The 14,270-nt window shown below is 40.0% G+C and overlaps 1 protein-coding gene across 1 annotated transcript in view; it reads left to right on the top strand.

Moving 5' to 3' along the window:
- Positions 1 to 6,209, top strand: part of chn2 (chimerin 2) — a 201,024-nt gene extending 194,815 nt beyond the window's left edge. Inside the window, exon 13 of the mRNA XM_042331858.1 lies at positions 3,962 to 6,209. Within this exon, the coding sequence (XP_042187792.1) occupies positions 3,962 to 4,133 (172 nt within the window). The 3' untranslated portion in view covers positions 4,134 to 6,209. The remainder of the gene's footprint in view (positions 1 to 3,961) is intronic.
- Positions 6,210 to 14,270: the final 8,061 nt, after the last annotated feature.

Below are 14,270 nucleotides of genomic sequence, written 5' to 3'. Positions count from 1 at the left end.
ATTATGATTGCATTACTTTGGGTTAAACACTTAACTAGTGATAGTTAACAATGCTAAGGATTTCATGGTACTATTCAAAAAGAGAGGGGAGTTTCCTGGCCAACAATCATCCAGATAAATTGGTCATCAATTGGTCATCTGGCTTTTGTGGGACATTGACAATTTGCACTTATATAGTGCCCTTCACATGGGGCAGTGTCTCGGAGTGCTTAAATGATTATTTACAGCAGTGGGGGGGGGTCCAATCTTTTGGCTGCCACAGGCCAGATTCCCCATTTGAGAAAGGTCCATGGGCCACATCCGACCCGAGACCATTTCCAACGTTCCAAGTTCTGCTCCCTGGTGAATGTCCTCCTATGGCAGCGCAGGAGCCACCTGTTGGACCACTCTAATCCACAAAGATGAATTGTCCCTGTGGTTTTGTATCTTACAATTTGCCTTCATTACTGTGTTTCATACAATTCTCAATTAATTTTGGAAATTGTGGGAAAGAAACTGCACCTACATTTACTTTATTAACATAGCAATTCAGAGTGTACAGACTTAAGCAAATTCTTAAAAACAGCCTTAGTTTTGAAGCTGGTTTTCTGAAAGTTCTTTCAAAAACAACAGAGAAAAACAAGAAAGTTACTCCCATATTGTAATTTACTGTATCTCATGAATTCAATAATTTGCCTAGTTCTGCAAGTTGGAAATGTTATATGAATAGAGTTTATCTAGACCAAGGTGTAATTCCCCCAGAGGCTTACATATTCCCTATAAAATGGTAATTGGTGAAGTACAATGTTGACTATGAAAGTACCCGTTGGTTTGAACTATTATTTTCCTAAATGAGATATTTGTAAAATGGAAATTTGCCACCATAAAGAAATCAGGGCCATAAGTAAATATAATTTAGTAAGAATACTTTCATTTAATATAGCATTTGTAACTTTAGAACACCTCTAAGCATTTTTATAGGTAATTATCATTAAGTTTAACAACTGTGTATTTGTAGGCAAAAACTGCGTACAATTTGCGCAGAGCCAGTGTCCCACAAACAGCCAGGAGATGGATGATAAATTTATCCAGATAATTGCTGGCCAGGAAACTGGGGGAAACTCCCATCCCTTTTTGAACAGTACCATGTGATCTTTAACACCCACCTGAACAGGCAGACGATACTTTGGTTTAGAGACTCATCTAAAAGACACCACCAGCACCAAAGGGAGCACTGCTGCAACATGACAATGGAGTGTTCAGCCTAAACTATAAGTTCAAAGTTCCCAACATGGAGCTTGAACTCACAACCTTCTAACTCTGACCCTAAAGGCAAGAGTGCTACCACCTGTGCCAGCCTAACACCTTATTGTTTATTTCAGTGTACGATTTATATGAAGTACTGTATATGATGTATAAGATATTGCCAAACTGGTATTGCATTCAGAAATGTAATAACATTGAGGAAGGGGGACAAAAGCCATTTGATCCACAAGTGCTCTTTACATGAGTACATTGTTTATCGTGCTGGATGTGAAGTAGCATTGCTTGCATCAGTGAAGCCTTTTGGAGTAGGAAGCCTGATTCAATATATCCTGATGCTAATCACATTGGATGTGATCCGAAGAAATTTTTCCACATCTGCAATTAAACATTCAATGTACTTAGGTGCAGAGCTCCATTACTGGGTGTTAGCTTAAAAAATCTATATCTTTCATTGTTTTGTCCAGGAATGTTTAAAAAGCGATGTATGAAAAAATACTTACTGAGTGTGAGTTGATTAGTGATCTGTTCCATTTCAAAGGAATGTCTTGTATGGTACTTTATCGATTGTCTTTTGGATATCTAAGGACACCATATTAATCGACAAAGAGACATTGGCCCTAACCCAAGATTGTCCTGGAGTTGAAGTATCAGGGGTCGGTGTGACATTTATTGGTTCCCGTCCAAACATCTGCGGATTACATCACAAGGCACTTTTGAATTCTATTGTTTAGAAATTGAAAGTGAAAACAATACAAATTTATATTTATATAACGCCATTCATGTCGGAAGTAGGTCCCAACATACTTAATACTTCCTATGTCTCCCTGCTCTAATTCATTTGACTTTTTATGCATTTAAACCTCACAGTTTTACCTATATGCAATACATTACATTGCAGAAGCGGTTTGCATTGGCTGCTTGACTGTATGGACAATCTCAATACCTTCTACAAATCTTTGCTGCACCTTCTATCTCTGCTGCTCTCTCTATATTCTAGTACTGTCAGCAAAAATGAAGCAGTAGCCATATTACAATTTATTGTATCCCATCAGCCTGTCTTGTCGTAGTAGCAGTAGGGTGCTCAAGCAATGAAGTGTTCTAATTCAGTACTTAAGTGCATGTTCATGGGAGTGAAGTTTTTTTTACAATTGTCATGAAATTGCATGTTTCCTTGTAGAATTCAGTCATTTTCAGTGGCACCAACTAAAATAGTTAAGCCATTTATTTGAAGTATATGTGAATTCATGTTTATCTTGAGTTTCCACACTCTGTAGAATCGCAAGGACAGAACTGTCTGTGCTCGATGTCTCTGTGACTAGTGCCACTGCAGGAGATATGTACAAGGCAGCAAGCTGACAACAGAATTGTATCCCCACGGGGTGAAAATTGGGAGCTGACAAAACATGTTCCTGACTTTACTTAGGCTATCGCGAGTGACAGCAACCTTGGGACTTGAATCTACAACCAGCTGTTTGACGAGCAGAGCTTGTGCTATCCACCTCAAAATTAATTGTTTAGGTGTGAATTAAAATCTGTTAATGCAGTTAAATCATCCAGTGCAATCTGCATCTGTCTGAAACCAACCATTCTTGTCCCACTTTTCTGTGTTCAGTGAGTCAGCATCACAAAGCAGCCATTCACTCACCTGTAGTAACACGTGCACTAGGTATTCTCATGACTTCATATAAATCTGAACCAAATTTACAGAGGGTAAAATCAACAGCTACAATGAGAGAGTTAGCAAGAAGAGTGATCAAGACTTCTTCTGAGATTCTTTTTCTGAGACAAAGGCACTGAACTCATTTTAGTAATGCTGGATTCATTTAAGAAACTGAAGCACTGTTGAGACGTCCTCCGAGGTGAAAGATGTTTTATTAATGTAAACTATTGTTATCGTAATGGGATGAAAATCTGATGGAAGGAAGAACAATTGGCCTGAAGGGCCTTTACATCCTCTTGGCCTTGCATAGCATATTAGAACTTGCTCAATACTGTACATCCTTTAAGATGCTGCCAGAAAATTGGACCAACATTTATTTTGGTCCTGTTGTCCTTTTGTTTCCAATGGAATGAGGCTTTCAGTGACTTATAGCCCCTGACCAAAACTAAAGAGAACTATGACTGGCAACAGAAATGTCATCCCTCTACTTTGAAGCAACTCTGTTCAAACATTGCTATATCAAAGAATTTTTCTCATATCACCTCCTCATCCAAATTTCCTCCGCAATTCAAATTAATTGGCTACTTGTCTCACTGTTATTTGGGACATTGCTGGTTCAGATTAGCTGCTGTACTTGCTGATTAACAAATACCTCATCTCCAACTAACGTTATTTCGTAAACGTGCTTTTTTTTTAATGTGAAAAGGCACCAAATAAATCATGTTATTGTTTCTTCTCCATTCTTTATGAACTGTAAGATGCTATTGGTGAGTTTTATAGGGTGATATAAAATCAGATTAAATTTGTTGTGTGTGGAGAGTCCCTTGATTCAAGTGCATGTCTGTTAGTGCGAACATTATTTGAATCAATGTGTTGGAAGATGCAGCACTGACAAAGTATACAGCACTGAACCTCTCATCTACAAAGCACAGTCACTGAACCCTACAGTAAATCCTGTGAGGGGCTTTGAGACATTTTGATGATGTGATAAGGCGCTATATCAAATACAAAGATTATTATTACAGTATCTAACTCTGCTGATTTAATTTTCCTCAGGATCACTTTAAATCAAAAACATACTTTGATGACTCCTGAAAACCTTGGGATAGTGTTTGGACCAACATTAATGCGACCCGCTGACCAAGACACACTGGCCACCTTGAATGACATGCGGTACCAGAGACTGATTGTGCAGCTCTTGATTGCAAATGAAGACATCTTGTTCTGAAAATAAAAGGCAAAATGAAGAAAAACCACCACTGTAGTTGCTGCATGCGACTGAGTTGCAGAAAGACTGATGTGCAAGCATCTCCTTACCAAGCTTGCTGCGTAGACGTAACTCTGACCTTGCAGATGAATGCCAAAATGCCCCCTACAGCCTGCTTTTCAGACTGTATATGTTTCTTAACTGAAAGAGATTTGAAGTTGGGAAAGAAATCCACTCGCTCTTCATGCTTTTCAGCAATAATGGATCAAGGTCACATTGTGGAAAGGGCTGGATACAAATATGTGACCTGCTCCTCTCCCACATTACAGAGTCTCCAAGAGTGAGTCTGAAAATTCCACCTTTTGTAGCTGTAAGATTATTTTGTCTTCAAATTAAAGGCAGTGCAGAATTGGTGAAAATGCTTCAATCTAATCCTAATTTTGAGTCTAAATTCGAGTCAGCCTGGCTCAGTTAGCAGCACTCTCACCTCTGAGTTAGAAGTTTGAGGATTCAAGCCCCATGTGAGGACTTCGAACTTACATAGTCTAAGCAGCACTGCGGTGGTGTTGAATTGTTGGAGGTGCTGTCCTTTGGATAGACTTTAAACTAATGGCATGTCTGCCTGTTCGGGTAAATCTGTTAAAGATCCCACAGGCACTATTTGAAAAGAAAAGGAAGTTTCTCCCAGTGTTTTAACTAACAGTCCCCTAAATAAAATTGGTCACTCTGCCATTGGTCACATTGCTGTTTGTGGAACATTGCTGTGCACAAATGGGCTGCCGCATTCACCTACAAATGCACAGCCACTAGACTTTACAGAAAACTCCTGTAAAGTGCTCCAGCCTCTTGACATGAAAGGCACTACACTAAATTCCAAATGCAAAGATTATTATCTGCACTTATTGAAAATTTAGTCTTGCAAATAGTTTTACAGACTAAGATTAGATGGAATTTCAGGTCTGTTAATTGGCATAATGTGTCCAATAACAATTAGTTAAAGATCCTCTCCAAAGTTAGCTTGGACCAGACTGTATTTTCTACTTGTAATGATAGTATTTCCCTGTTTTGTATTTTAATTACATGACAGAGGATTTTGAATTGCACTAAGTTTCTCTATAAATCAGTATAAGAAACAAATTTGTACCTATACATTCTTGACGAACCATTTTCCGTTGAATTCAATGTAATAGCATTGCATTCAGTAGCAACACGGCTATATATAATATATATACACATTATATAACAAATTATCAGTGTAATAATATTGTGAAACCATATGCCAATCATGTTGTGCAGCTGTAATGGATGTTGGAGTTGTGATATTAATCTTCAATTGCCTTTGAGGACTTGTTCCCCTTCTGCTCAAAACTCATCTTGTGCATTTACTCTGTCTGTAAAGCGAGCTGGTTTAACTGTCACATTACCGTATTTATAACTGATGCCCAGAGGTTATAGAAGCCTTTGATTATATAAATATGTACAACTGTCTTCAGTTGTTCCTTTGATTAAAACAAATAGAGGACGAGAGCCAAAGTAAAGGCTGTGGAAGGAAGAATGGTTCTTTACTCTCCTATGGTTCTTCCAGCCTATGTTTGTTTGTGAAACTTAGCAATATTAACAGTCACGATGCCTCTATGGTTGCAATTCATAATTGTCCAAGATTATACCCTTACATGACTCCTTGATGTCTTTTTCCATTTTAACATTTATTTATGTTTTTCGTTTAAGTGGCAGAATAGTTCGACCGTATTTAGTGAGTATTAATTCAGCCTTTGAAATCATTGATTTAAACTGTCCAAAGGTTGTTTGTTTTCAGAGGTGTTTTGTAGATCTGAATGTTACATGATTCAACGAAACACAAACGCTGGGGGTATTTCAAAGATCACTTTTTACACAACTTCTGAATTATTTTTATGAGATGTATATTTTCATTGTCTTAGTGAACTGAGTATAGTCACTGGTACCTGCGTATAAAATATTTTGCTTTGAAAGCTTTCTGCTGTTTAATTTTACATCTCTTAATGTGTGAAATGATACCACTTTGTAAAGTAAAACAATGTACTGTGAAAAATTTATTAAATGTGCCATCTAATTTGAGCTCCTGCTGAACAGGATTGGTAATTCAGGTTTGCATATCTGCAGCTCAATCTTTATAATAATAATCCTTGCATTTGATATAGCGCTTTTCACGCCGGGAGGACGTCCCAAAGCTTTTCACAGAACACACTGTAAAGTGAATTGACTGGGCGAACGCGGCAGCCAATTGCGCACAGCAATGTCCCACAAACAGTCGTAGATTGAAAATGACCAATTTATTATTGTTTTTGTTTTTTGGAGGGATTATTATTGCGTGTGGAGTAAGGAAACTTGCCCAAGGTTTTGCCCTGCCTGGAATTGAACTCAGGTCTCTCGCTTGCAAAGCGAGTGCTTTAACCACTGAGCTACAGGACTCCTACAGGACTTTCACTTTCTTTACTTCTGGAAACAAAATAGAATTGCATTACATAGAACGCAACAGCACAGAAACAGGCAATTCAGCCCAGCATGCCTGTACCAGCATTTATACTCCATATGAGTCACCACCCCAATTATAGGGTTACGGGCAAATGTCTGCTAGTGCAGTGCCTCTCAAACACTGGTCTCAGGTCTGTGATAACCTTGTCATAGCAAGTCCATAGACTGAGTGACACAACAGACATGTCTACTAATGGTCTGCAATATTTTCAATAATTAATTAAGCTGGTCTATGGTACTGGAATTGTTAAGAAGCACTGTTCTTAGGCACTTTTGTACTGACCTGCAAAATTAGGAACATGAAAATCACTCAACATGACAAGCCTGGTTCTTCTGGAAATCATTCAGAAAATCCCAGACTAACAGATACACATCCACTTTGTCTCCTGAAGTAAAGAGCTGCTTACATATTCCTTGATTCTAAAAGGTAAATAAGAAAAAACTGTGCATTAAGAAAACCTGTACTTTTGCCCAGCCACATGTTCAAAGTTAAAGTAGTTAATATTGAAAGCACCCCCACCCCCCACACACACATTTTCCATCACCTGAGTCTCACTACTAAATTCCTAGGTAATATACAGCTAGAGGAACTCTGCTGGCTCCAACAATTTATCATAGAATCATAGAGCACAGAAGGAGGCCATTTGGCTTATCGTGTCTGTACTGGTTCTGAGAAAAGAGCTATCCAAATCAATCCCACTCCCCCGCGCTCTCCCCATAGCCCTGTAAACTTGTCCTCCCCAAATAATTATCTGCTTCACTCTTAAAAGTTGTTATCGAATCGGTTTCTACCACCCTTTCAGGCAATGCATTCCAGATCCAAATAACTTTGTGTGAAAAAGATTTATCCTCACCTCTCTTCTGTTTCTTTTAACAACTATTTTAAATCGGTGCCCTCGGGTTACCAATACACCCGCCAGTGGAAATAGTTTCTTCTTGTTCGCCCTATCGAATCCCCTCATAATTTTGAAAACTTCTATTAAGTCTCCTCTTAACCTTCTCTGCTCCAAAGAGAATAATCCTATCTTCTCTAGCCTCTCCCTCATTCCTGGTACCATCCTGGTAAATCTCCTTTGTACCCGTTCCAATGGCTTGACATCCTTCCTAAAGTGTGGTGCCCAGAACTAATCACAGTACACTAGCTGAGGCCTAACCAGTGTTTTATAAAGGTTCATCATAACTTCCTGACTTTTGTAATTCTATGCCCCTATTTATAAAGCCTAGCATCCCGTATGTTTTGTTACCTGTCCTGCTACCTTCAAAGATTTACTTATATTAACCCCCAGGTCTCTCTTTCTTTCACCCCCTTTAAGATTCTACCATCAGCTTATATTGCCTCTCCTCATTGTTCCTTCCAAAATGCATCACTTCGCATTTCTCCACATTAAACGTCATCTACCACGTGACTGCCCATTTTACCAGTCTGTCTATGTGTCTATGTCCTCTTGCAATCTGCTACTATCCTCCTCACTGTTTGCTACTTTTCCTAGCTTAGTATCATCTGCGAACATGGAAATTTTACTCCCTATATACCCAAGTCCAGGTCATTTATATAGATCAAAAATAGCAGTGGTCCTAATACTGACCCCTGGGGAACATTACTGCACACTTCCCTCCAGTCAGAAAAACAACTATTCACCACCACTCTCTGCTTTTTTGTCTTCCAGCCAGTTCTGTATCCCTTTAATACCATGGGCTTCTATTTTGCTTACAAGTCTCTTTTGGCACTTATCAAACGCCTTTTAAAATCCATATAAACAGCATCAACAGCACTATCTTCATCCACCCTCTCCATTACTTCATAAAAAAACTCTTATCAGGTTTGTTAGACACAATTTGCCTTTAACAAGCCCATGTTGACTGTCCTTTATGAATGCATATTTTTCTAAGTGAAAATTTATAAAATACCTTAGGGTTCCCTTTTATGTTACACGCTAATCTTTTCTCATACAATTTCTTTGCCCCTCTTATTGAAATGCTGTACTCTGTCCTGCGCCCTGGGACGTCCTCCTGACGTGAAATGCGCTATACAAATGTAATCCTCTTGTTGTTATTCCTTTTTAAGTTCTTCTCTGTACTTTCTATATTCTATTTGATTATCTTCTGACCTGACATTTATCATGAACCAGTTGAGTATCTTCACCTTTGATTGTTCCTTGTCCCATTCCATACGTACTCTATACCTAATGATATTGTGACCACTGTTGTCCAGGTGCTCTCCTACTGAAACCTGCTCCACTTGCCCCATTTAATTCCCCAGAATTAGATCCAGCACTGCTTCCTTCCCCGTTGGGCTGGAAACATACTGATCCAGAAAGTTATCCTGCACACATTTCAGGAATTCTGTCCCCCTCCTTGCCCTTTACACTGTTGTTTTGCCAGTCTATGTTAGGATAATTGAAGTCCACTACTGTTTTTGCATCTTTCTGAAATCTGCTTGCAGATTTGCTCGTCTATCTCCTTCCCACTATTTGGTGGTCTATCGTGTTCACCCAACAGAATAACAGTTCCTTTTCTGCTCCTTAACTCTATCCAAATAGATTCTGGTTTTGGACCCTTTAGCACATCGTCCCTTTCCAGGGCTGTAACTGTATCTTCAATCAAGTCCTGGATGAGGGCAAATTTCCTACAGTTGAATGTGAACAAGACTGAGGCCCTCCTGATTGGCTTGCGCCAGTGCCTCAGGCTCTGGTAGCATCAACCTCCATGGCTGCACACTTCAACTCACCAAGCCAGTCAGGAACCTGGGTGTCTTGTTCGACCCTCAACTGTTTTTTTCTCCCCCACATTCAAGCTATGACCCGCTCACCTCCGTAACATCGCCCGACTCTGCCACTCCCTTACCCCTCAGGCCTCTGAAACTCTTGTTCATGCCTTCATCACCTCCAGGCTCAACTATGCAAACGCTCTGCTTGTCTGCCTTCCCAACTCCTCCCTCCACAGGCTGCAGATAATCCAGAACTCTGCAGCCCGTGTCCTCTCCCAGACCAAACTCTGTGACCCCATCTCCCCCATTCTCGCCCGACTCCATTGGCTCCCTATCCTTCAGAGGATCCAGTTCAAGATCCTGGTCCTCACATATGCTGCTGGACTCTCTGCTCAAGAATCTTGCTGTTTCTATTAAAAGTTACTCATCATTCCACTTACTTTCTCATTTATGATTCCTTGAAAATTAGCACGCCCTTCGTCTTCATTCGAGTCCTTATGTGTTTGAATAATTCCAAATCCCGTAAGGAATTCCATTTTTTTCTTTGTCCCCCAGTGACCACATGGTTACCAGCTCCACTCGACACTCAGGTGATCAGCTGTGCTAATGCACAGCTCATTGAGTGGTCGAGTTTGTGTGATGTGATCAGATTAAGTGATCACATCGCACAAAAGTCCTTAGGTATCACACCACTTAACAGGAAGATCAGCTGCACAGAAATATGTTTTAGTTGCTGGGATACTGCATTTCACCAGTGCTAGGATACCAGTGTAATATGACAATTGTTTTTTGAGTGTGGGGGAAAAAAATCTCAAAAGAACTTATTGCTGCATAAGAGCACAATACAAAGCATGGTAGTAATGCACAATCAATAGTCCACAATATTTATTTAGGGAGGATTCCATTTTAAATTTTGAATTGCACCTTCATAAACTGCACAATAGATGCAATTTAATTCCACTTTACTGCCCTAATTCATAACATTGCTAAATTCCTCAATTTATCAGTCACACCAACAATTGTAATTAGGAAGCACATAAACTGCCTCAAGCACAATTTTTTCAAGTGAAGCTCTTGATCCGTCCTTTCGCTTCTATGCAAATTTCTAGTTTTATTGCAAATGAGCATGCCTGGTGGCCCTAGCTATGACTCTGTATATTTATATTGTACTGCATTCTTCAGCAATTATGTATCCAGAAACAGAAGCATTGGCTGTCAGGCATCTGTTGTTTGTTGCCTTGATTACGTCAACACCACCATGCCAGTTTCCAGGGACTGCCATAAAAACTACAATTTGATGGTGCCACTGCTGTGTGTTCGTAAAAGTTATGTATCACAGACAAATCGTTGAAAGTCAACTCGCTGTGCAAGCTCTCTTGTATAATAATGAACTTGAAACTCATGTCTTGTAACAAAAAATATTATAGCACTGTTGGGTTCTGGACTATGCTCTGCCATTTAGCAAACTATGAGCTAACCTGTTAGACTGTGTTCAATTGCCCAGATTTCCCAACTCTGCCTCTGCTCAGACTCTACTTTGAGTGAGGTTTCCATTAACTCCATAGAAAACATATTGCTTATATCATCAAAGTATCTTAACTTCAACTATGTTGTTTTCCTGAACCGCCCCTCCCCCCACCCAGTACTGGAGTGGAACGATAGCCTAGATAGGGAGCTCAAAGTCCCCAATGTATGGCTTGAACTCACAAACTTCTGACTCAGAGCTGAGAGTGCTACCAACTGAGTCAGTATGAACTGACACTGCATAATGCACAAGGGTATTAAGTGAAGCTTGTGAGTGCCAGTGTGCAAACAGACTGGTAAGAATAATCCCTTGACGTAATGTCGTACCAATTTCATGAGAGCTGATCAATAATATTAATATTCCTTATATTTGATGCAGTAACCTTTATGGGTTAGGGTTAGGGTTACTAACTGCCTGTCAGACATCAAGTCTTGGATGAGAGCTTCCTACAGTTGAATGTCAACAAGACCAAGGCCCTCCTACTTGGTTCCCGTCAAGCCTCTATACCTCAGGCGCTGACAGCATCTCCCTCCATGGATGCACTCTGTATCTCACAAAGCTAATACGGAACCTTAATTGTCCCTCATACTCCACATACGTGCCATGACCCACTCCGTCTTTCCACCGTTTCCTCTCCCGCACCAGGCTCTGCGATCCTATCATCCCCATCCTTGCCTGACTCCACTGGCTTCCCATCACACAAAGGACACAGTTCAAGTTCCTGGTCCTCACTTTCAAAGCCCTCCATTGCCTTGCTCCCCCTATCTCTATGACCTTCTAACTCTACCAACCTGCCCGCTCCCTCTGCTCAGTGTCCCCTGCTTCACATCCCCCACCTCGCCAACCCCACCATTGGCAGGCAGGCCTTCAGCCACTCTGCCCTCACCCTCTAGAATTCCATTCAGCAGTCCCTCTGACTCGCCCCCTCCTTTACCTCCTTCAAGACACATCTCAAGACCCTCCTCTTTGACTGTGCCTTTGGTCACCCTGCTTCCCCCCCGCCCATCATGTACCTGACACCCAGCTCGGCTTTGAAACATTCATTGTCCAGCGCCTTGGGACGTCCTACTGACATATACAAATGTATTTTTTTTTGTTTTATGTCTGGAGGATGTCTCAAAGCACTTCACAGGCTATACAATAAAAAGGGCTTCTGTTTTTCAGGGTTTATTAATTTGATTTTTCTGGGTTATTCGAATTTTTAGTTAGCAATTTTAGAGTGTTTATATAAATCATGGGATGGGGGGGTTATCAAGAATTTGTTGTTCTAATGAGAAGACATGCCTGTATATATGGAGGGGAGAGAGGCGCCCTTGTGCGTACACAGTGCCTCTCTCCTCACAAACGCTTCACCAGACCGCCTGCACCCATAGAGGAGAGGAAGAGTTGGAAAGCAGTTGCCGCACCAGGAGGCCACTGAGAGTGAGCGAGAGAGAGAAAACCTCACCTTGGAGTTCCATCAGGACAAGTATTTCCGGTGTTTTTCCAGTGTTTATTGGGGTGTTTAATTGAGGTTTATCGCTTCAAAACGAAAATCAGAAGCCCTAATTATAAAGTGTAGTGCCTATGAATTTGGTACGTGAAAGTGGCAACCATTTGCCCACAGCAGTGTCCCACAAACAGCCATTAAGTGAGTGACCAATTTTATCTGAGAGATTGTTGCCAGGAGAAATCTCTTCTCCTTTGGAATAGTGCCATGAGATCGTTAAGGCCCACCTGAACAGGCAGATGGGAACTCGGTTTAACATTTCCAGTAATGCAGCACATCCCCAGTACTGGCGTGTTACCTTTGACTATATCTTAATTTGCTAGTGTTAATATGCAGTTATACTACAGCTTTAACATGGATTCAACTTAACGTTCCATCAAATCAATGCAAATCCTAAAGTATCATTGGCCTAATAAATATTAAATCTAGTAATGATTTAAAAATTGAAAGTAACCACTGCTTTAACCAAACCCCAACTTTAACCTAAACAAAAATCAACCATGTGAAAGAGCAATGAAAGCTAGGAACGTGTGTTCCACCTTCTCTTCCAGACTCACTTTGACATCAAACAGCAGGGAGGAACCGACTCCTCCTCTCTACCAACCTGTTCACCCCAACCCAGTGTGCCCAAGAGCAGTACAATATATTGCTTTAATTAAAAGATTAAATCACAGCAAGCAGATAAGGCATAATTACCTTCCCCCCTGCCCAGACAAGTGACAAAAAGTTATGCATTGGTCTGGTGAAGGCATATAATGCTGATTGTATGCGGAACCCATGATGTATAAACACAGATAACAAACAGATTAGCTATTTCTAGGAAGGATTTAGACAATCAAATCAAAGCTTTTATTTTCCATTTATGTTTAGTGAATTATGGGATAGAATTGTTGCTTCTTTCAAACCCAGATTAGATAGTTTTCTTTTAGAAAATAACATTATCGGATATAGTACATAGGAAGTATACTTTGGGAAGTATGTGCATGCGACCGCCAGGAAGGTGGAAGGCGAAATAGATGGCACTTGATCTTTTTTTGTCTAGCATTTCTTATGTTCTTATATGGTTCACCTATAGATTTACTCTATTTTCTTAGTGTTTCAGAAATTGCATAATTTGGCAAAATGTTGAAATCAGTCTTAGTAGTCTGCCACCCATTTACTGTAGCCTTCAAAAGAACTTACAGAAAATCAGCTTCAAACTTAAACCTATATTTAAAAAATACAGATATATTACTAGTAGCAGCTGAATATGAAGTTATGAAGGTGACTACTTTTAAAAGAGTTAAGAATTATTTTATATATGTTTGTGAAGGAATTAGCATCAATCACTTTAGGGGAACTTGTTCGGAGGTAATGCTAAACCTGACCAGTATGAGGAAGCTGAATTAATGTCAGTAGGCACAATGATTTAGATGAATGTGAATATTCAAGGTCAACTCTGCTAAATATGTCCAGAATCAGCAACAGCTGTTCTTAACAATTGAATATGAAGTTATGCATTGAAGAAGAACTGCAGATTAAACCTAAATTTAAGGATTTTCCAAAATGAGGTATGACATTTCATTTGAAGACAGTAAAATCATGAGAAATTTCGCACCTCCAATGATAATTGTAACTTCATACAAATCTTATTTTGGAGATGCTGTCTGAGGAAGAGAAGATAACAATAGCAGTGTTGGAATTGCATGGTTGTTCGTAGGGGAGAAGGGATGGGGACTGTCCTTTCTTACCAAAAATAGAATTGCATTGTTCCATTACTATCTCCATAAGCACTTGCAAATGGCCTTTTGAAAGTTTTCTTCAAAATTGACCTGTGCAATGTTGGTGTTGAACCATTTTCTCCCTATTGCTGCTTCAGATGAGACAAACCTAGACTTTGAAACTCAACACAACAAATAGGGACTGAACCTGGGAATTTCCATT

The sequence above is a fragment of the Callorhinchus milii genome, unplaced genomic scaffold (genome assembly GCF_018977255.1).
Source record: "Callorhinchus milii isolate IMCB2004 unplaced genomic scaffold, IMCB_Cmil_1.0 Scaffold2, whole genome shotgun sequence".
NCBI lineage: Eukaryota > Metazoa > Chordata > Chondrichthyes > Chimaeriformes > Callorhinchidae > Callorhinchus > Callorhinchus milii.
Note: the sequence above shows the minus strand (reverse complement) of the source record. Positions and strands in the feature narration are given on the sequence as shown.